The sequence below is a fragment of the Saxophila tyrrhenica genome, assembly GCF_035928015.1.
Source record: "Saxophila tyrrhenica strain CCFEE 5935 chromosome Unknown scaffold_16, whole genome shotgun sequence".
In the NCBI taxonomy this organism is placed as follows: Eukaryota; Fungi; Ascomycota; class Dothideomycetes; order Mycosphaerellales; family Extremaceae; genus Saxophila; species Saxophila tyrrhenica.
This window is the reverse complement of record NW_027041748.1, coordinates 14784-33859: the sequence shown is the minus strand read 5'-3', so window position 1 is coordinate 33859 and position 19076 is coordinate 14784. Positions and strand designations below refer to the sequence as shown.

The 19076-nt window shown below is 54.5% G+C and overlaps 8 protein-coding genes across 8 annotated transcripts; 4 read left to right on the top strand and 4 right to left on the bottom strand.

Annotated features, from left to right (window-relative positions):
- Window positions 1-74: 74 nt before the first annotated feature.
- LTR77_008903 (uncharacterized protein) lies at window positions 75-1754 on the top strand (the record flags this gene model as incomplete). Its single annotated transcript, XM_064806132.1, has 4 exons — window positions 75-329; window positions 398-614; window positions 682-1082; window positions 1206-1754. 4 exons carry the CDS (start codon window positions 75-77, stop codon window positions 1752-1754), a joined length of 1422 nt encoding a protein of 473 aa, XP_064655458.1.
- Window positions 1755-2559: 805 nt separating this feature from the next.
- On the bottom strand, window positions 2560-6250 carry LTR77_008902 (uncharacterized protein; the record flags this gene model as incomplete). Its single annotated transcript, XM_064806131.1, has 2 exons — window positions 2560-4914; window positions 4973-6250. The coding sequence occupies 2 exons, from the start codon at window positions 6248-6250 to the stop codon at window positions 2560-2562; spliced, it is 3633 nt and encodes a 1210-aa protein (XP_064655457.1).
- Window positions 6251-6795: 545 nt separating this feature from the next.
- On the top strand, window positions 6796-7629 carry LTR77_008901 (uncharacterized protein; the record flags this gene model as incomplete). The annotated part of the gene is made up of 2 exons (XM_064806130.1): window positions 6796-6951; window positions 7006-7629. The coding sequence occupies 2 exons, from the start codon at window positions 6796-6798 to the stop codon at window positions 7627-7629; spliced, it is 780 nt and encodes a 259-aa protein (XP_064655456.1).
- A 238-nt stretch (window positions 7630-7867) lies between these two features.
- On the bottom strand, window positions 7868-9122 carry LTR77_008900 (uncharacterized protein; the record flags this gene model as incomplete). The annotated part of the gene is made up of 4 exons (XM_064806129.1): window positions 7868-8264; window positions 8318-8893; window positions 8946-9018; window positions 9074-9122. The coding sequence occupies 4 exons, from the start codon at window positions 9120-9122 to the stop codon at window positions 7868-7870; spliced, it is 1095 nt and encodes a 364-aa protein (XP_064655455.1).
- Window positions 9123-9893: 771 nt separating this feature from the next.
- LTR77_008899 (uncharacterized protein) lies at window positions 9894-12244 on the top strand (the record flags this gene model as incomplete). The annotated part of the gene is made up of 9 exons (XM_064806128.1): window positions 9894-10191; window positions 10444-10522; window positions 10577-10676; window positions 10697-10856; window positions 10907-10945; window positions 11082-11169; window positions 11218-11638; window positions 11690-11807; window positions 11856-12244. The coding sequence occupies 9 exons, from the start codon at window positions 9894-9896 to the stop codon at window positions 12242-12244; spliced, it is 1692 nt and encodes a 563-aa protein (XP_064655454.1).
- A 458-nt stretch (window positions 12245-12702) lies between these two features.
- Window positions 12703-14212, bottom strand: LTR77_008898 (uncharacterized protein; the record flags this gene model as incomplete). The annotated part of the gene is given in 2 exon segments (XM_064806127.1): window positions 12703-14067; window positions 14084-14212. 2 exon segments carry the CDS (start codon window positions 14210-14212, stop codon window positions 12703-12705), a joined length of 1494 nt encoding a protein of 497 aa, XP_064655453.1.
- A 936-nt stretch (window positions 14213-15148) lies between these two features.
- On the top strand, window positions 15149-17091 carry LTR77_008897 (uncharacterized protein; the record flags this gene model as incomplete). Its single annotated transcript, XM_064806126.1, has 8 exons — window positions 15149-15286; window positions 15345-15826; window positions 15876-16091; window positions 16149-16341; window positions 16392-16470; window positions 16532-16598; window positions 16651-16855; window positions 16930-17091. 8 exons carry the CDS (start codon window positions 15149-15151, stop codon window positions 17089-17091), a joined length of 1542 nt encoding a protein of 513 aa, XP_064655452.1.
- Window positions 17092-17271: 180 nt separating this feature from the next.
- LTR77_008896 (uncharacterized protein) lies at window positions 17272-18947 on the bottom strand (the record flags this gene model as incomplete). Its single annotated transcript, XM_064806125.1, has 2 exons — window positions 17272-18831; window positions 18924-18947. The coding sequence occupies 2 exons, from the start codon at window positions 18945-18947 to the stop codon at window positions 17272-17274; spliced, it is 1584 nt and encodes a 527-aa protein (XP_064655451.1).
- Window positions 18948-19076: the final 129 nt, after the last annotated feature.

Sequence of the window (19076 nt, the reverse complement as noted above, 5' to 3'; positions counted from 1 at the left end):
GAAATACTTTCTACCTTCCTTCGCAAAACAAGCTCCTTCCTTCTCCCTTCCCATAACAATCTCGATCTTGCATCATGGCAAGTGTTGTGATGGGCATTATTGGCGGCATCGCGGCGTGGAGTCTTGCTGTGTTCAAAGACCCTACGCAAGCGTCTGTGCTACATCACCATGCTCTCTCAGAACTGAAGCCGTTGTTGTCACCCAATGCAAGCATCCATCTGCCTTGCTCCGAAGGCTTCCAGACGGCGATGGATCGCTGGACTAGGTGGAAGAACCCGGAGTTCGATGTTATAGTTGAAGTCGTCACCGAAGATGATGTCTCGAAAGCGGTATGGCTTTACTCATGAACTCCAGGAAAGTATCGAGGGCCACGCTGAGCATTGGCACGAGTGAGCAGGTACAATACGCCAACCAGCAAGAGCAACAATTTCTAGCCATCTCAGGCGGTCATGGTGGAACGAAGCATTTGGGAGATGTCGAGCATGGAGTTGGCATCTGGATGCGGAAGATGGACGGCGTACAAGTCCACGAAGATGGCTGCAGTGCTACAACTGGAGGCGGTGTTCTGTCGAAGAAAGTAGTCGATGCTCTATGGGAAGAGGGCAAGCAGACTGGTAAGTCTTTCCACGAGGTAGTGGACTCTATTCAGAGACAGGCCAGCTGACCAATATGACCGAGCAGTGATCGGAGCATGTGAGTGTACAGGAGCCATTGCACCAGCGCTCGGAGGAGGCCATGGCTGGCTCCAAGGCCGTCACGGTCTTTTGGCCGACCAGATTCTATCCGCCCGCCTGGTTCTTGCCAATGGAACTGCTGTGACGGTCTCTTCCAGCTCGCATCCTGACCTGTTCTGGGCGATCCGAGGCGCCGGACACAACTTTGGTATCGTGACCGACATGCAGTACAAGGTGTACGATCGCACGCCCCAAAACGAAAAGTGGGCCATGGAGACGCTCACGTTCAGTGGAACAAAGCTGGAAGAAGTCTTGCAGGAATTGAACGAAATGATGAAGCAGTATCACGACGTGGTAGAGTTAGCGCACTGGACGGAGGTGCTTTGGCTTTCGCAAGTCGATCCTAAGGTAGGGAAATGCAAACTAATACTCAACGAGCGCCGCTGACAGTTTCAACAGCCGGTCGTTATCGTGATCCTTCTCTACCAAGGCAAGAAAGTGCCGGAGACATACGTTTAACCATTCGTTAAGCTGAGTCCGCTGTCTCATGACACCTTCCTCACAGACCTACGGGGGCTCGCAGCTCCCCTGATGATGGACAACGATGGTGCGGCCTGTCAGCACGGCTCTGCCTACCTCCGGTTCCCTTTCGGCGGTTCCGAGTACAACATCGAAGGTCTACGAATAGCATACGACACTCTAGCCGCCCTCCCGCCCAAGCTCAACCAGTCTTGGATAATCTCCGAAGGGTACTCCATGCGCGGCGTCCAAAGCGTTCCAGCAGAGAGCACCGCATTTCCTGATCGATATAACAGCCTTTTGATGGCCGTTTTCATGGTGTATTCTCCAGAAGACGAAGCTCTCGATCAGCAGGCTGCTGAATATGGAGAAGCCATGCGAGACGATGTGGTGAAGAGCAGTGGTGATGGGCTACAGGCCTACGTCAACTATGCATTCGGCGACGAGAGTCAGGAAGCATTGTATGGCTACGAATCCTGGCGACTCGACCGCCTGCAGAAGCTGAAGGCTCTCTATGACCCAGACGGGAGGTTTAATTTCTACAATCCAATCTTGACGTGAGTGGACAAAGAGGCTGCGGAGATTGACGAAGTGCTATCTTTATGCGGAACAAATATGGACGATGCGAGTCGCTTTGTCTCAATATATCCACAACTTGGGAACAAAGCATCATTGTTATTTCCGTAAGGCTGATTTAGAGCCGTGAAGAGCCCAGCGAGCCATCTGCAGACGACCTTGAGACAGTATAGCATTTTTCCATTCACATTCATTCTAGCATACGCATCAGCGCTACGACATGAACGACGTTGCCAACCACATTCATTTCCCAGACTTTGACTTCGATTACCGCTCCGATCCATCTCTCAACCAGCGGACGAAGGTACGGATCCCGTCATTCCTTATAGCAGAACAGCGAGTTCACGTCAAGTTTGATAAAGTGCTTGAACCGACACTGCCTTCAGACCTTCGCCGTCCTGAACACGGCGTTATTGCTAAGCGGAGAGTACAAGCGCAGGACGAAAGATGACATCGCCGTATCTCACTCTGCTTCGCAAATTGGCAGATGGAATACCCACAAGCACCTATCGCTTGGTCGGAGGTAAGGTGGACTGAAGTACCGCATCCCGGCACCAGGGTGAAGTTCGCAGTGGCGGACGGTGAGGTAAGTCCAAAGTCGGGCGGGCGACTGGTGCAGGAGCAGTATGGTTCACGAAGCAGGAAGCGGGCTGGGCCCTTGAGATGGATAAAAAGGCTGTACATGCGGGCGAGAAGGTAGGTTGTTTTCATTGTTCTGCATAAAAGCGTCGATTCGTGTATCTATGGGGTATCGTGTACGCTTGAGCATCCGCGCTCGTCTATCCCAAGGTCAACTCCCTGAAACGAGCAGCTTCCTGAGTTCTGCAAACTTGACTGGCTTTGGTAGGAAGACATCAATCCCAGCAGCCATCGCCTGCTCTTGGGCTTGAGCGCTGGCCAAACCAGTCAATGCGATGATCAGCGTCTTCTCCAGGCCATTGTCAGCCTCAAACTCTCGAATGCGTTTCGTAGCCTCCATTCCATCCATCACCGGCATGGAGATATCCATTAATATGACATCAAATCGTCGTCCGGGGGCAGGGGAGTGCGGTCCAGGAAGACACGCTTCCCTGAAATGGTCCAGTGCTTCTTGCCCGTTCTCGGCCTCGGTATAGCTGAACTGCAGCTTCTTCATGAACATGACAAGAAGCTGTAGGTTGATCGAGTTGTCATCTACCAGGAGTACGTGCGAGTCATCGGAGATGACCCCGTCACTCTGCACTGTCTCAGAAGGGCCTGATTCCATGCCAGGCGTTGTAGGGTCGAGTGGTGTCGGAGACGGGAAGGCAACCGCAGAGCTCAAAGACTTTGTCAAGGACTTGTACCGATGCGGAAGAGGCGCTCGTGCGCTCTCGTTCGTCCTTGCAGGAGCCTGCGTATCATTATCGTTCGACGGCTGTGACTCAGGTAACCTTCCCGGAGGATGCTCAGCGGAGTCGTCAGCCTTCTCATCCTGTGGTGTGGCCTCGTAGGAATCCTCCTCTGCTTCTTGCTTCTTCTGTAGACAGTACTTCAGTACCTTTGCGAGCTTTCTTGGCCCACATGGCTGCGAGATCACTTCGGTGTGGCATCCCAGCTCATGCAAAGCTTGCCCTTGATGCCTGGACACCTGCACGGCCTCCTCAGCGTTGAGACATATAATTATCACTGGAACGTTTCGATGCGGCCGCGGTTTCAAAGCTCGCTCGTGGTGATTGGCGATGAGTTTTTCGACCGGCGGCGGCTCGGCGAATATGTAGAAGTCCGCATCGCTGCTGTCTATTGCCGATGATCTAGAAACCTTCATGTCGAACCAGGAGGCACAAACCGCACGAAGGGTCTCTTCAAGTCTCGAGATGCGGCCAGACAAGGACATCTCGCTCTTAGAAGAGAATGGATCCAGAATCACCATGTTCATTCCCTTGGTCTGCTCTGCTACCGCCATCACCTCTTCATCTGGGGCAGCGATTGGCGTCGCATGAGCAGGTGTCAAGCTGACGCGGACGGTGATTTCGGTGCCGATGCCTTGTTGAGATTTCACTTCGATCGAGCCTCCGAGACTGTCAACGATTGTTTTGACAATGCTCAAGCCCAATCCGGTCCCTGCTTGGTATGGGTCTTCTTGCGTGAAAGGAAGGAAGAGCTTGTCACGCAGGAAATCTTCTGACATTCCTTTGCCGGAGTCAACAACCCGGATGAGCGTATCCATCTTGCCATCGCGGAAACCTTCTTGTGCTCGCAAGGAGATGGCAATGAACCCACGTGGAGTGTATTTAAGGGCATTTCCGAGACAGTTCATGATAATTCGACGCAAGGCACCAGGCTGTGTTCTCACAAGCCAAGATTGCCTGGGTGCAATGTCGAGAAGAACGGAGACCGCCAGGTCGGTATCGAGCTCCGAGATCTGCTGTCGACGGTGTGAAGTATCGTTGGCAAAAGTGGCCGGGTTGCTAAACGCCGATACTGACATGCTCTTGGAGGGGATGTCCAGCACTCTTTTGAAGGCATGGCCAGAGCATATCGCGTCCGTAACCTCTTCCACTAGGACGCCGAGATCCACCTCTCCGGTGATGCTCATGCTCTCCAAAGCGGAGTCCGATGAGGAAGCATGCGGTGACTTGTTGTGTTTCGCGGATCGCTTCGGCCTCGTTCGACCACTTAGTTTGTTGATCTTGGCATAGTCTAGGACATGATTCAGAGTGTCCAAGAGTGTTTTGCCGCATGTGGAGATCGAGGTCAGCAGACTGGCTTGAAACGAATCCTGTGCCGTCTCTCGAAGAAGTTCCGTAGAGCCCAATATGCCATGGAGAGGACTTCGTAACTCGTGTGAGATCGATGCTATGAAAGTTGTTTTCGCAGCCTCATTCTGCTGCGTGTTGATGCGCGCAACCTCGGACATTATGCTGGCGGCGAAGGCTCGCAGATACGACAAATCCTCATCGTAGCTCATCATTTGCCCGGTGTTCGAGCTCCACAAGAAGCAGCCGGCCATCAATCTGTCCTCAGCGTAGTCGTAAAGCGGGAGGAAGATAAGCGTCTTCATCTCCGGCAGCTTGGCGAGCAGCTCGCGATGGTCAAGCGTGCGGTTTCGACGTAGCCTTCGAGATTCTGTATCGAGACTAGTACTGGCTACATCTTCCCCAGATGTAAAGTCCGACCCTTCTTCCTGATGAAGCGTAAGCCGCCCTGAACCCGGAGTGCACAATTGCAACTCAATCACTTACACCGAAGTAAAACTTCTTGCCCCGTGGATGCAGTTGGAAGTATCGCTCCAAAGTGCCGACCGTGATTGAGGTGTCCTTCAGTATCTCGCGACCGCTCTCATCGTTGGAGACTGCGGTAGCGAAGACCCTGCATGGCTTCGACGCCGGACTTACATCAGAGTCGGAAGTGTCGTGTGAAACTGAGTCAGACCCGGGTGATGGTCCAGATGACACGGGCGTAGGATCGGATGATTGAGACGAGCTGCGAGGATGTCCGGATGAACGCATCTTTGAAGCACCAGGAGAAGCACCCAGGATCACAGCCCCATCAGCGAATGTTGATTCGCGAAGTATCTCAGTGGCTCTGTGGAATACACGAGTCACACCATCTGCTTTTCGTGGTTGCGAGCCTGAACGACGACCTTGCGTCGTGATGAATGCTTGACGTCGGTAAGAGACGCGCGAGGTCATCTGTGGTCTCGTCGTGTGTGACCCAGCTTCCTTCGGTGGTTGGGATGATACAGGGACACGATCTGTGGCCGTTCGCTCGTCCCCTTTGTCCATGGACGAGCAGCCTTCGATGAACGAAGCCATTCCGCGCACGACTCTCTCGCCCTTGAACCTATCTACACGATCGCGAGCCCACTCGAGATGTTCCATCACTGCAGCCGCTGTCTCCTGCATGAAGGCAAGCTCTTCTACGCTGAGGCCATTGGAACGAGGCTTCTCGTCCGACACGGCATAGGCGCCGATTGCACAGCCAGACTGCGAGATGATGGGTACTCCGGCATAGAAGCGGACGCCGGGCTCCTGTACGACATACTCCCTGTCCTTGAACCGCTCGTCCAGGCGGCAATCCTCGACGATGAGTCCTCTACAAGTCAGCGTCTCGCCATCCTCGTTCGTCGCCGTAGCCTTGTTCGTGAAGCAGTGTTCACATACTGCTGAAGGCCGAGAAAGCACGGTGGTGCCCAGCCACAATCCGCCACTGGCTGTGAGCGATAATGAGCGAGTGGCCTCAGCGAGGATCATCTGATGTTTTGGATCGATCAGGGATACCATGGCACGCTTGACGTCGAGGCGTGCCACGGCCAGCTGCGCGAAAGCAAGCAGAGCCTTATCCGGGGCAGACCGCGGTTGATATCCCCGTGAGGACAGCTCGCGCTGGCCAATGCTCTCCACATGAGAGGCGACATTGAGGGAGGAGCCCTGTGCCTTGAGCCATGGCTGATAGTATCGGTGGACTTCACGCTCTTGTACCGACACTCGTGGTTGTGTGCCATCCGTCGTCGTGCTCATGTCGTACCTTGTCGTCCGGCTGCCTTCGGAGTCGATCCGTTCTTTCGACTACTTCGTGAGGGTAGGTGGTGGTGGTGCCGACACATGTGCACGCTTGCCAACCGATGCTGCTAGGGATATCGCGACTCGCGGTGTAGGAGCCAAGAGTAGGGAATGAGGGAGCAGGACACTGTGGACGGGCGCGACGGCGGCGGCGGTGGCTCCGAGAGGTGAGGTTGGATTGAGTTTGCACGTGACTTACCAGGAAAGCATCTCCCTTCTTATCGTTCACCATCTTTCGCGCACTTACACTTCCGTCGCCGTGAGTCCCTGGATGATATGCGCAGCTCCACACGATAGGCTGGGATGGGAGGGACGAGAAGTAGAAGAGAGTAACAACACACCTCACAAGCGCCTCGGCCTTGTCCTGGGCCAGACGGAAGGTCGGCAGGATGTTGACTCGATTTCGACCTTCCAACCCCAACCCCACTCATACTCAGACTCTTGGACTCTTCGACACTAGGACCCGCATGTGATGGTATCGTTGGAATCCCTACACGCACAGCATGGACTCAGCCGACAACTCGTCCACTCCGCCTCAGCAGCACTCATACGCCGAGCATCCTCGCAAGAAGCGCGTCAGGAACTGGACGGCGGAAGACCGAGCGAAGCATCGAGTATTGGAGAAAAGTCGAAGGGAGTCCTTCAACTCTCGCCTGGTGGTAAGACAAGAGCCTTGTCTCGATTTGACCTACAGCTTACTTGTAGCACCCCAGGAGCTTGCTCATGTGATTCCTGCACTTCAAGGCACCAAAGACAGTCAACTTTCGAAGCATGTGATCGTAGACGAGAGTGTGAAGTGGCATGAGAGTCAGCAGACAACTAACGAGCGACTGACTGCATCCATCGATAGTCTGATGGCTGAGAGAGACCGTCTTCTGAACGAGCTGAACGCATTCCGTCAGTGTGTTGGGTTATTGCCACATCAGCCAGGTGAGCCGGCACCTGATCCATCTCAGCATCAGACACAGATGCAACATACTGCATCACAGCCAGGCCTGGACACAGTGAGGGAAAACTTCGACGACCATGACTGGATTAACGTGCATGGCGGCATGGCTGGTCCGGCTCCCAACAATGCACTCCATCTGGAGGCTGCAGTAGCTGAGGGCGGTCAGCCACCACGATCGGGGCTTGAGTCGCTTGACCCTATGCCTTACTCCACGGAGCTCCCGGATATGTTTGACCCTGCGTCACTCACTGAGGTAGAACATCCGAGCCAGACGCTAGAACACCTTCCCACGCAGGACGAGGTGTTGGAGTCTTGGCCACCTCTGATACCAGACTCACACACCCAAAGTGGGCACGACTTTTCGATCTGGAGCATTCCCGTGATCTAAAATCGACATAAAATACACCATGCCGTCTATTGATCTATCTGGCGAACCGCCAGCTATGTACAAGAGCACTGTATTGTCACCACCGGCTTATTGGCACTCGTACGCAGTTCTTTCAGTTCGGCCGATCCTGGAAATACCCACGCAACGGTCAGAAACTCACGATCGTCCGACTTTACGACTTTAGACTGAGAATGCCATTTGCGAAAGCTGGTATCGCCTCAACCCCAGGCCCAAGCCATCAGATCTCGGCAAAGGCCTTCTCAATCTTGGCCTTGCTCTCCAACAGACCACCAGTGAAGAGCTCAAGCGCATCTTTCAGGCGCTGGGTAGCTATAGGGTCGGCAGCAATGGCCTTGTCGAGCTCCGCACCGTTGTTGGCGAGGTAGTCGATGTCGGTGCTGGCAAGCTTTTGGTCCATATCGGCTGCCTTCAAAGGATCAATCTTCGAGACTTTGACCAATCGCTCAGGTGTCTTGTATCCGGCGTACACGTTTGCTGGCTTCGGCTTGCCTTCGCCTGGCTGCTTGGAGCCATCATACTGCAGGCTGGCGAGCTCGTCGAGGACCTGTGGGGAGATTGTTGCGCTGTGGCAGCCGTGCTCGCCCGCGGCCATGGCTTCCTTTGCGGTGATGAAGCTGTGTGGTGGTCAGGTCTGCTCGGCGGCAGAGAAGAGGATGTGTTAGCCTACCTTGCTTGCTTCAAAAGGGGCTGCTGCTTGTCGGTCTCCTCGTACAGCCTTGCGTAGGTCTCAAGAATTTGCATGGTCCTAGCACTCATGGTGTGCTGCGTTGCCGGATCCTCAACGTTGGGCCAGAGCTTGTCGGGATCATCATGCGCCTTCACCTCGTTGAAGTAAGGGCTGATGTACAGGCACTCTCCTTGGCTTGCCGCGATGGCCTGCGGAAGACTGAACAGAGCTGTACCAAGGGTGGCGATCCCTTCCTTCTTCAGAGTTGGGCAAGCGCTGAGGGCAGGACCAACGGATGGGATCTTGATGCAATACCGCTCCTGGGGAATGCCGGCACGCTCAAACTCCCGGGCGTAGGCACGAGCAGAATCCAACACGGCTTGGTGGTCGTAGGCCTCATTTGGGTACACTTGGAGCAGGACCCTTCCTTTGATGTTGCCAATGTTTTCCTTGCACATCAAAACCGCGATCTTGGTATAGGCGGCTTTCCAGTCACCCTTCAACCCGTCGCAGACTTTCTGGAACATCTCCTTGTTGTCCGGATGCGACATCTGCTGGTTCACCCAGAGGTTGTTGCTTTGAACCGTCAGAAGGACCCCGTCAGTGTGCATTTCAGGGCTTTTCTCACCTTGTCTGGTCATTGGGTGTGATCTGCAGATTCTTGCTGTATGTTGGGTCCATCCAGTCAACGTCGACATTCACTGGAACACGTCAGTGTTATGATTACATGCCGGAGCCATGGTTCCCAGCACCTACATTGCTCGTCCAGCTTCTGGAGCCATGTCTGGCCGGTCGGGTGAGGCATGATGCAGAATATTCGACTTCTGCGCTATTGTTTCGCTGCGAGCGGCTGGAGAGAGGCAGAAAGTGGAAGATTTCTGATTGTAAGCTGCGGACATTCTGCTGAACGACTGCTTGCCGTCTTGTATAATCTGCTCGGCGAGCTGGTGTGGAGCACTGATTGCATCTGTGGGAACAAGATATCGAATCGAGTCGCCCAACAACGATGTCGGTACATGATTTCTGCCATACCTGCGCAGGTCAGCATCACGTGTCACGCACAAGATCCCCACTGCCAAGCTGGACGCACACAGGGCAGCGCCCACGCGTCCCGGGCTTTCGTCCCGGCGATCTTCTGCACCCCACACGTCCCCGGTCTGTCGCACTCGACCTGCACAGGACCGCCTGGAATTCAATATGTACCGAGGATTCATGAGTAATGTCACATCCTGTGGCTGCTCTGGACTAAGGCGATGTATGGCATTTTCTCTCAAGTTGGTTTCCGTTCTCGGGCGGCAAAACGTCGGACACTGAAACGAAAGGCCGTGGCCAAGGTTATGCTAGCCTTCAACAGCTTCGGGACGCGGCACTGGCATGAATCGGTATGGAGGATTCCACGAGCATGCACGTGGAAATAACGCCTCCATGCGGAGAACGGCAGGCGCTCAGGTATGGCCAAGCCATGTGCGCTGCGCCTGACATATATAAGTTTACCACTGCACCAACGTTCTGGTTGTCCTTGCGCTTCACACCAACCATCGTCATCCTGCCTACTCTCCAAGGGCATCTCATAATCATGGCTACCGCTGCTCAGGTCCTTGATCCATCGGAGTCGGCCCAGGTCGAATACTTGGAGGACGAGATCGAGAAAGACTTCCACCGCAACCTCAATGCAAGGATCAGAAATCCGCTCCATGGGTTCACCCAGGATGAACTCGACCATCAAGCCTCGATGTTCTGCGACACATACGGATTCCAAGAAGATCTGGGTCTCTTCCAGAAAGCCGCTCGAGTGGCGCAGAAGCCGGACGAGTTCGAGCAGATCTCCTGTCTGACGGAAGAGGACAAGTACCATATCCGTCGGGAGACGACTCGTGAGTGGTTCATCACGACAGCAGTACGAGCTGGGCTTCGAAGCTGACGAAATGGCCATAGACCGATGGCACTTGCCTCGCTAAATGTATATGTGCATCGTTGTTGCATCCATTGGGTCAGCTTTGCAGTAAGAATACACTTCGTGTCGATACAATTAGTCCTGGCCTAACATATAACAGGGGATGGGACAATACCGGTAGCGCACACCTGTTCATTTCAAGTCTCTAACATCCGCTAACCCTCCAACTGAGGCGCCAACGGCCCAAACCTGTCCTTCCCGGTTGACTTCGGAATTGAGAATCGGGAGTGGTTGATTGGAGTCATCAACTCGTAAGAACGTCCTTTCACAAGACACCACAAACAGAGGCTGACTTCTCTACACAGCGCGCCCACCCTGTTCGGCACTGCCAGCGCCTTCTTGGCCGATCCTGTCAACAACCTCCTTGGTCATCGTGGCACGATCTTTTTCACGAACATGTTCGTCGTATTTCCCGTTCGGCCCAGGCGTTCACGCAAAACTGGTGGGAGCTGCTGTTGTGTCGGCTGTTCATGGGGCTCGGTATGGGCATCAAGATCTCTACAATTCCAATCTACACCAGTGAAGTCTCCCCGGCTTCGATCCGCGGTGGGCTTGTGACATCTTTCCAACTCTGGGTAGCATTTGGTATGACGATTATTTGCGAACATGAAGAGTCTTCGCTGACCTTGCTCCAGGAATCATGATTGGCTTTTCCTCGAATTTGGTCTTCAAAGGTGAGCCGTCTAACCAAACACCCTTCTCCAAAGCAAGTGGCAGTGCAGCCGACGCTTATCTTCTATCACTTGTTCTGACCAGGTGCTTGCTCGTGATGGAGAGTGACATCAGTATACTGACTGCTGCTACCAACAGACATCGGTCCTCTGGCATGGCGCTTCCAACTGGCCGCTGCCTTTGCTCCGGCGGTGCCGTTGTTCTTCCTGGTCTGGTTCGTTCCTGAGTAAGTATGCGCCGACCGCAAAACCGACCCCATGCTGACGCCGCTCAGATCGCCGCGTTGGCTCATGAAGAAAGGCAGATACCAAAAAGCTTTTGCAGCCTTCTGCCGCATCCGCAACTCAAAGTTGATCGCAGCCCGCGAGATCTTCTACGCCCACTGCCAGATCGTTGCAGAGGACGTGGCATTTGAAGGCCAGTCGATCTGGTCCAGGGCGTGGGAACTGTTCTCTGTTCCTCGTATCCGTCGAGCGACGTTTGCCTCTGCATGGATTGTCATCTCCCAACAGTTTTCCGGGATCAACATCATGGCATTCTACTCCTCCACCATCTTCAGCCAGGCGGGATACACTGTTACCCAGTCTTTGCTGGCATCCTTCGGATTCGGAGTGGTCACATTCGTCTTCTCGATCCCGGCGGTCTACACCATGGACACGTTCGGTCGCCGCAACCTCTTGCTGTTCACTTTTCCTGTAAGAGAAGCGTGTTGCACCTGATTGTCCTGCAACAGCTAACGTCGGCAGAACATGGCTTGGTGCCTGCTCGCTGCAGGACTCTTTTTCTTGATGCCCGTGGAAAGCAGCGCGAGGGTTCCGCTCATTGCACTGTTCATCTACATGTTCACTGCATTCTACTCGCCCGGTATGTCATTCTCCACAGTCCCTTCACTTCAAGGCTGACATAGGAAAGGCATCGGCCCCATCCCGTCGATCTACTTCTCAGAATCCTTCCCGCTTTCCCATCGTGAGATCGGTAGCGCCTTCACCATTTGCGTGAACAACGGGATTGGCAGTGCGCTGGGCCTTACCTTTCCTTCGCTTCTGGCGAAGATCACGCCGACCGGAGCTTTTGGCTTGTACGCTGGCTTAAACTTGCTCGCATTCAGCGTCATCTTCTTTATCGTGCCCGAAACGAAGAAGAGGACGCTGGAGGAGCTTGACTATGTCTTCGGCGTACCAACCACCCAGCATGGTTCGTACCAGCTCCGCAAATGGCTGCCGTGGTTCGTCAAACAATACGTATTCTGGCAGAAGGATGCTGTGCTGGAGCCGCTTTACCATGATGACAAGAGCAGCTGAGCGGCGACTGGTCAGCGTTTCAGAGATTCGTGGTGCTTGAGGAGCGAATGGCTGGAGGGGAGGAACGGAAGGTGTGCTGCATGTCAAGAAGGAGAGGTCAGAACGCTTATATCCAGATGAACACGATTCGAAATCATGTCACTGTCACACCAAGCTGACGTTCGATTGCTGGACCTGGGTGTGCAATGGATTGATTGTTGACTATGAAATGACTCAAGCGACCTCTGCCTGCAAAATACGCAGCTCTCCCGTGCGTGGTGATGAAAACTTCGAGTCACAGCATCCATCAAAGTCGGCACTGTCTTCCAAAGCAGTGCCCCGCCCTCCCAGTCCCGACCGCCGTGTGGCGTTCGAGCGTTCAAGTGTAGATAGAAGTCAAACCAACCACATGAAGTGTGAAAATGCTCAGCGGACACATGCTGCTCCGCTAACTGCTCAACCCTGCGGTGCTTATGCATCTACTCGCCATCCTCAATCCTCCTTTGATGCACATCAATCTTCTTGCCATCCTCTACACCCAAGTCGTAGGCGTCCCAATCCCGGACCACACCGTTCCTGGCCCGCCCAGCCTTCAGCTTCATGCCACTGTCCTTGAGGTAATCATCTGCGATCTTGCTGGCCGTCTCGCGGAAAGTAACGAGTTGCAAATGTGAAGCCCATGTTGGCGCCGAGACTTCGTCGGACTCCGGTTCAGTAGCGACGCTGCGCTCGGGGGAGAGAGGTTCGGTTTTGACCAGTCGGCGCATCTCCTCGTCCACGTCCTCGAAGGCGCGTGGTCCAACGTCGTCGTCGTCATTGTCCTCCACTTTGGAGTCGGGCTCAAGACCGTTCTCATCTTCCTCGTCGGATGAATCGGATGGTGAGCCAGGAGCGATGTCGACGCCCTCATCGACGCCCTCATCGACGCCCTGATCCCCGACCCTGGTTGCAGCCATAGAACTGTATTCACTGTCTTCACCGCCAGATACGTCCGCAAAACGGCCAGAAGCAGTATCGACGCCTTCATCTTCGTCGTCTTCCAATTTGATCGCAGTCTCCATGCTATCTCCTCCATAGTAGTCGCCCTTGTCGTCATGGTCGACGCATGTGGCCGCTAGCCCAGTGGCCGTACTGTTGCCATCATCTCCATGCCACAGGGTCTTGTCCGAACCCCGCCCGTCGGGACAAGGCGGTGCGTCCTGAGCTGGCGCCAAACGATCCAACTCGGCTTGTCTTTCCGCCTGCTCCTGCTTCTCTCTCATGGCAACGGCCTGCTTTTCCTGCTCTTTGGCTCGAAGTTCTTCGGCAGCTTTTTGCTTCTCTGCGATCCTTTCCAGCTCCTCGCAAGCGCCCAGGCAGTAACTGTTCCTTGTGCCCTTGCCTCTGTGAGGCCGAGCCCACTCCGCAATAAGGCTGTAGCTACTCCTGAAGCTCAGTGCGGCAGCAACCGTGTACTCTGCGATGCCGTAGAATGTGAAGCGAAAGGACGAGCCCTTAGACGTTCTATCGTACTTGCAGTCGAAGAAGATTTCCATCGCTCCGGCAAGACAGTCGGCCCAGGTTTGGTTTTGCACAGCCTTGGACTTGTCGCCGTCAAGCCTTCTGAGCGTGATCACGCTCTGCCCGGCAAATTGTCTCTGCACAGAGGCGGACTCATGAGCGAGGACGTCTGCTTGCGAAATGTTGAATCTCGCCATTTCTTGTGAGGCCAAGTAAAACGCAGCTTTGGCCTCGGCCTGAGCGGTGCCGGGATGGTTGGCTTTGTCCAGGCATTTCTTGATCTTTGCAACGACCGCCGTGTCGATGTCGCTCGTGGCGGAGGTGACTGTGGGGTTTGCCTGTCTCTGCACTCGCGGTCACGCATGCTTTGTAGAGGGGTTGCGGTAGCTTTGGCGACGCGCGTGGACGAGCAGCGCGTTTGCGAGGTAGCGGTGCTTGGTCTCCGTCCTGCTCGTTACTGGCCACGGCGTCCGCGTTCCGCTTAGCCATGGCTTAGCGAATAGGTAGGATGAGGAGGAGAGAGGAAGAGTTTTTGATGTGCTGGTCGATGACGAGAACCACTGGAAAGTAGGGGGGATATACTTGGACTGGTAGAAGAAGTCATGGGAGAAAGGAAGCGTCTGATTGACCTGCCGTTTGTCACGTCTCACCCACCTCCAGCGTTTGTGATGGCGCTGCAGCATGGGCCGCTTTGGACCAGGTTGGCACCGACATTTCCTGCTTTCATCGCGGGTGCTTCTGCACGATGGAAGTATTCATTGATTGCTGCCGCCGTAGACATGCGCACATCGGAATGGGAGATGAGGTTGGAAGGAAGGCAAGTTGACAGTTCATATGGAGTAGGGCTGACTCATCGGTCTAGTCTATCCTTCGGCGTCCATTCCCGTCTCTGTTGGAGAATCCAACCTCGCAGTGCTCACGCTGCTTGCTCTGTGTCCTGCTCCTTGCACCATCGTCAAGCATCTTCCTGCGATGCAGTCTTGCGACGCATCCCGTCTGCTCCTCTGTTCCCTTTCGACATTGTGATATGGCACACGTCGTGCTCGCACTGCCTTTCCCAAACACGGATCGACGAGCCCAATCGTCCGGACTGCTGACTGACACGGATTGCTGTTCAAGATTGGTTGCTCTCGACAAGACTATCACTACCAACGACTCTCCTTTGGGTGTCGACGCGTTTCTTGACGTCTTGTTGTCGCCTCTGCAACGTGATGTGAGACCACGCCCGCGTTCCTGGGGATCTACTCCTATCCACATTGGCGGCTCTTCTCCACATGGAGAAAGCACGTGGCTGTGGGTACATTATCCGAGGTATTCCTTCAGGATTCAGCATTCAATGCGTATTCTCACTTCCAGATTTCTAGTCTACATTCATTGACATCCAATCTACATCTCACTCTTTCTCTGCTTCTAACCGCCGGCAGCATGGCAAAGTCAGGGAGCACCAAGGGCGGCTCGTGGTTCAACTTCCTCATCATCTTCATCGTTGCTCTGGGTTCCTTCACGTACGGATTCAACAATGCAATCACCGGCAGTGTCTTTGGACTGCCCGGCTTCTACTCCGTCAGTCTACCAACCCCTCCGTTGATCTCGAGTCTGCCATTACTAACGTGGATGGCAGTATTTTGACCTCAACGCCGGTGACTCGAGTTCCAACTCCATCCTCGGCGCAGCCAATGGTGTCTTCTTCGCCGGAGCAATGCTAGGCTGTTTGATCGCAGCCTGGTGCGCGGACAAGCTGGGCCGGGTGCGTAGCTTGCAAGTTGTGTGTCTTCTCTGCTTAGTTGGTGGAATCCTGCAGGGAGCCAGCGTGCACGTCGCCATGCTGCTCCTCGGTCGTGTTGTCACCGGTCTTGGCTCGGGAATGGTCAACTCTGTGGTCCCACTGTATCAATCTGAGATCGCTCCACCGAAGATCAGAGGGCTCATGGTGGGTCTACATGGCACGCTGCTCGTCGCTGGATATGCGATGGCCGGCTGGGCAGGTTATGGCTGCTATTTCGAACCGAATCAACAGATTCAGTGGAGGCTGCTGCTGGCTCTGCAAGTCGTGACGCCAGCCATGCTGCTCGTTGCTTCACCATTCCTCCCGGAGTCGCCGAGGTACTGTACAAGCACTGTTGTACCAAGATGACTTGCTGACCCCTGGCAGATGGTTGATCGCAAATGGGAGAGAAGAGCTGGCAAACACCATCCTGGAGAAGCTGCATCACTCGTCTGGTGACGTTGGAGACAACAGCCTTGCGCACAGGGAATTTTACCAGATTAAGCAACAGGTGGAGTTGGAGCGAGCGACTCCTTTCGGCCTCCTGGACTTCATCCGCATTCCAAGCTATCGACGTCGTCTCCTGGTGGCCTGCGGAACTCAGTACGGTGTCCCGGGCAGAGCTTGCATCGTGATGAGACCTTTCTGACAGTTCTGTAGGTTCATCGCTCAGTCGACCGGGACGCTGGTAGTGGCCAACTACCAAGTCCTACTGTACAATGGCCTTGGACTGTATGGCTCTTTGCCGCTCCTGCTGTACAGCGCATACCTTTCTTGGGCGGCATTCATGAATTATGTCGCCGCTTTGATCGTCGATCGTGTGGGACGAGTGCGCATGTTGGCGATTGGATTTGTGAGTTGTCCAGGAAAACAGAGCACGGCGTCCTTGCTGACAGGATAAAGGTCGGCTGCATTATCACGCTCAGCCTGTTCACGGCCATGGTGGCCGAATTTGCGGAATCGGAGAACAAGGTCGGCCAAGGTACGCTGCTCACGACTGCAAGCACGCACACCCCCAGGCGGTACTGATTTCCGTGTCGCAGGCTTTGCAGTGTTCTTCTTGTTTGCCTTCGTCGGCTTCTACGGCGGCTGCGTGGATGCCGTATCATGGTAAGCGGTAAGGCGCAAACAGCATCCGATGCATATACTGATTGGTGTGCAGGATCTACTGCTCTGAAATCTTTCCGACACACGCCAGAGCCCGAGGATTCTCGATCAGTGTGGCCACGTTCTTGGGTGCGGCTCTTGTATACACGCAGGTCGCCCCGATAGCATTTGCACAAGTCGACTGGAAGTTCTACCTTCTGTTCATCCTGGTGACCGCAGTGGGCACACCCATCTTCATGCACTACTCGCCAGAGACGAAGGTACGTTGCCGATTCTGGCAAATTCAAGTTCCAGTCGTATATGTCATCTCAGACTTGCTGATACGACCAACCAGGGCCTGGCATTGGAAGAGATTTCGGAATTGTTCGGCGATCAAGTGGCAGTGCACCTCTCGAATGGTGAAGCTGAGTCCGGGCCGATGCAGGAGAAGTCGACGCAGAGCAGTGAGAAGGGATTGGACCGCCAGCACATGGAGTCGACATCCGCCAGCCGCTGAATCACTCTTCCCCAATCGTGTTCTGTGCGTCGCTCATGGGTACATGTCGGTGGCAGATCGGTCCCGGCTTTAATCCCATCCCAGGCAAACCAAGCCGTCAAATAGTTAGCCGATCCTGTTTCTCCTCAGACCTCTGTCCAGGCTGTGACATCTATCGAATGCCGGCCAATTATCGACGAGCTATAAGCTGCTGTAGAACTCCTGACTTCCCAGAAACCAGCGTTTTTCCAGGTGTTTTGGATCTTGGATAGCCTTCAAGATTTCGGAAGCTTTGGCGGACAACGGAGGCACCTCAGCAGGATCGTTCATTTCAGCCCACACCAGTTCCATCCGTGGACCGTGCCAGCTGTCCAGCCATGGCCACCGCTTGAGCTTTGCCTCGAATTCCTGGATGCTATTGATGCCGAGCTTCTGGCATGTTTTGGCCAGCAGAATAGGCAGCAGATTGGGCTTGCCGGAAGGGTCCATGTCGAGCTTCGCGGCAGAAAACGAAAAGAGGACCCAGAGAAGTGAGGAATACTCGCCGCCCTGATCCAGCCAGATTTCGAGCAGGTTGGATGGAAGTGGATCCAATGCGCGTTTCAATGTCGATGCATGAAGATTGCGCACCTGGACTGTCCAGTACCTAGATATGATCCAGGAATGAAGCTGCAATGTTAGGGATACCACCTTTACGACCAGCTCGTTGTCCGTGGCGATGTTAGCAGATGCGTCTGCGTGCAGCAATCGCAGGCGATATGCCAGGTCATACACATGGCCAAGAGGGACTTCCGAGTCCGCGATCATGACGTCCCATGGAAGACAGATCTGATGGAGGTTCCGGAGCAGCTCAAAGCTTCTACCGTTGTCAAGTAGACGGGATTCAGGAAGTGCCCGGCAGTTCTCGAGACTGAGGGCTGTTGCTTGGGCCGCGAACTCGGTGCTGTTGCGTAGCCTCTTTTTGTATCCCTCGGGAATATAGTAGGTCATGAGCGGACGCTCGCCGGATACCAATGACTGTCGCAGGTCGACTCGTGAAGCTACTCTCCATGCCGCATGGCTCAGCCGATGGTTCGGAAAGAGGTTTGAAATAGCCTTGAGATGGATCCGAGCGGCAGGAAGATCGCCCAATTCTCGACTTTCAAGCTCTGAGAGCAGCGCCATAGCAAGAGCCAAAGACTGCTGGGGTTGGGACCCCAACTTGTGCAGACGACCAATGGCCGCCTTGAGATCACGCAAGAGACTCTGCTTCTCCTTGTAGTAGGATGCCCACTCCGCCTGCCCAGTCAGATTCGCTCTCTTCAGCAGCATCGAGAGAGAAATGCATCGCAAGACCAGCGCGTCGTACCGTGCAGCGTCCCAGAGTTGCTCCACCCAAGTTTTGTGCGCAGCTGTGAAGAGATGGGCTTGCGCCTCCCTGAGATGGCTGCAGAAGAACCATACTGCAGTCTCTGACATGGACATTGCGCCGCAAGCGTAGGTAGGACCAGAAGACGGTAGTGCCGGAGACCTGGCTAAAGAGTTGGGCCGAAGTAGAAGCTCTAAGGCTTTGGAATCATCCCCATTGGTACTTGTGATACTTTGCGTGTCCTTGAGATGTTGCGCACAAGTTTTGTTCTCCGCAGGCCCAGCACATTTGGAAAGGTGAGCCAACATGACATGCCGTCGTAGCCATTTTGGGTTTGACTTCCGCTTCGGTGGGGTGGAAGGGTCGTGAGGGTGAACGAAAGTGATGCCTGGATGCTGCCGAGCCATTGTCGTCTTTGGCGAATGGTTGAGAGGAGGGAAAGAGAGGCGAGTTTGGAGGAAGCTGGAGGAGCTGCTACTCGCAGGTAGACATACCTCAGACTTACCGCACGCTTCACCTTAATTGTCATGAGTACAGACATCAGTTCATACGTAAGCAGCAGTGCCGAAGATAGCTCAAGGAGGAGAAGGTAAGAGCAGGCTTCCCAAGTCATTGAAAGCGGGTGGATTGAGGAGGGTATTGCGGGACGGACGCAAGT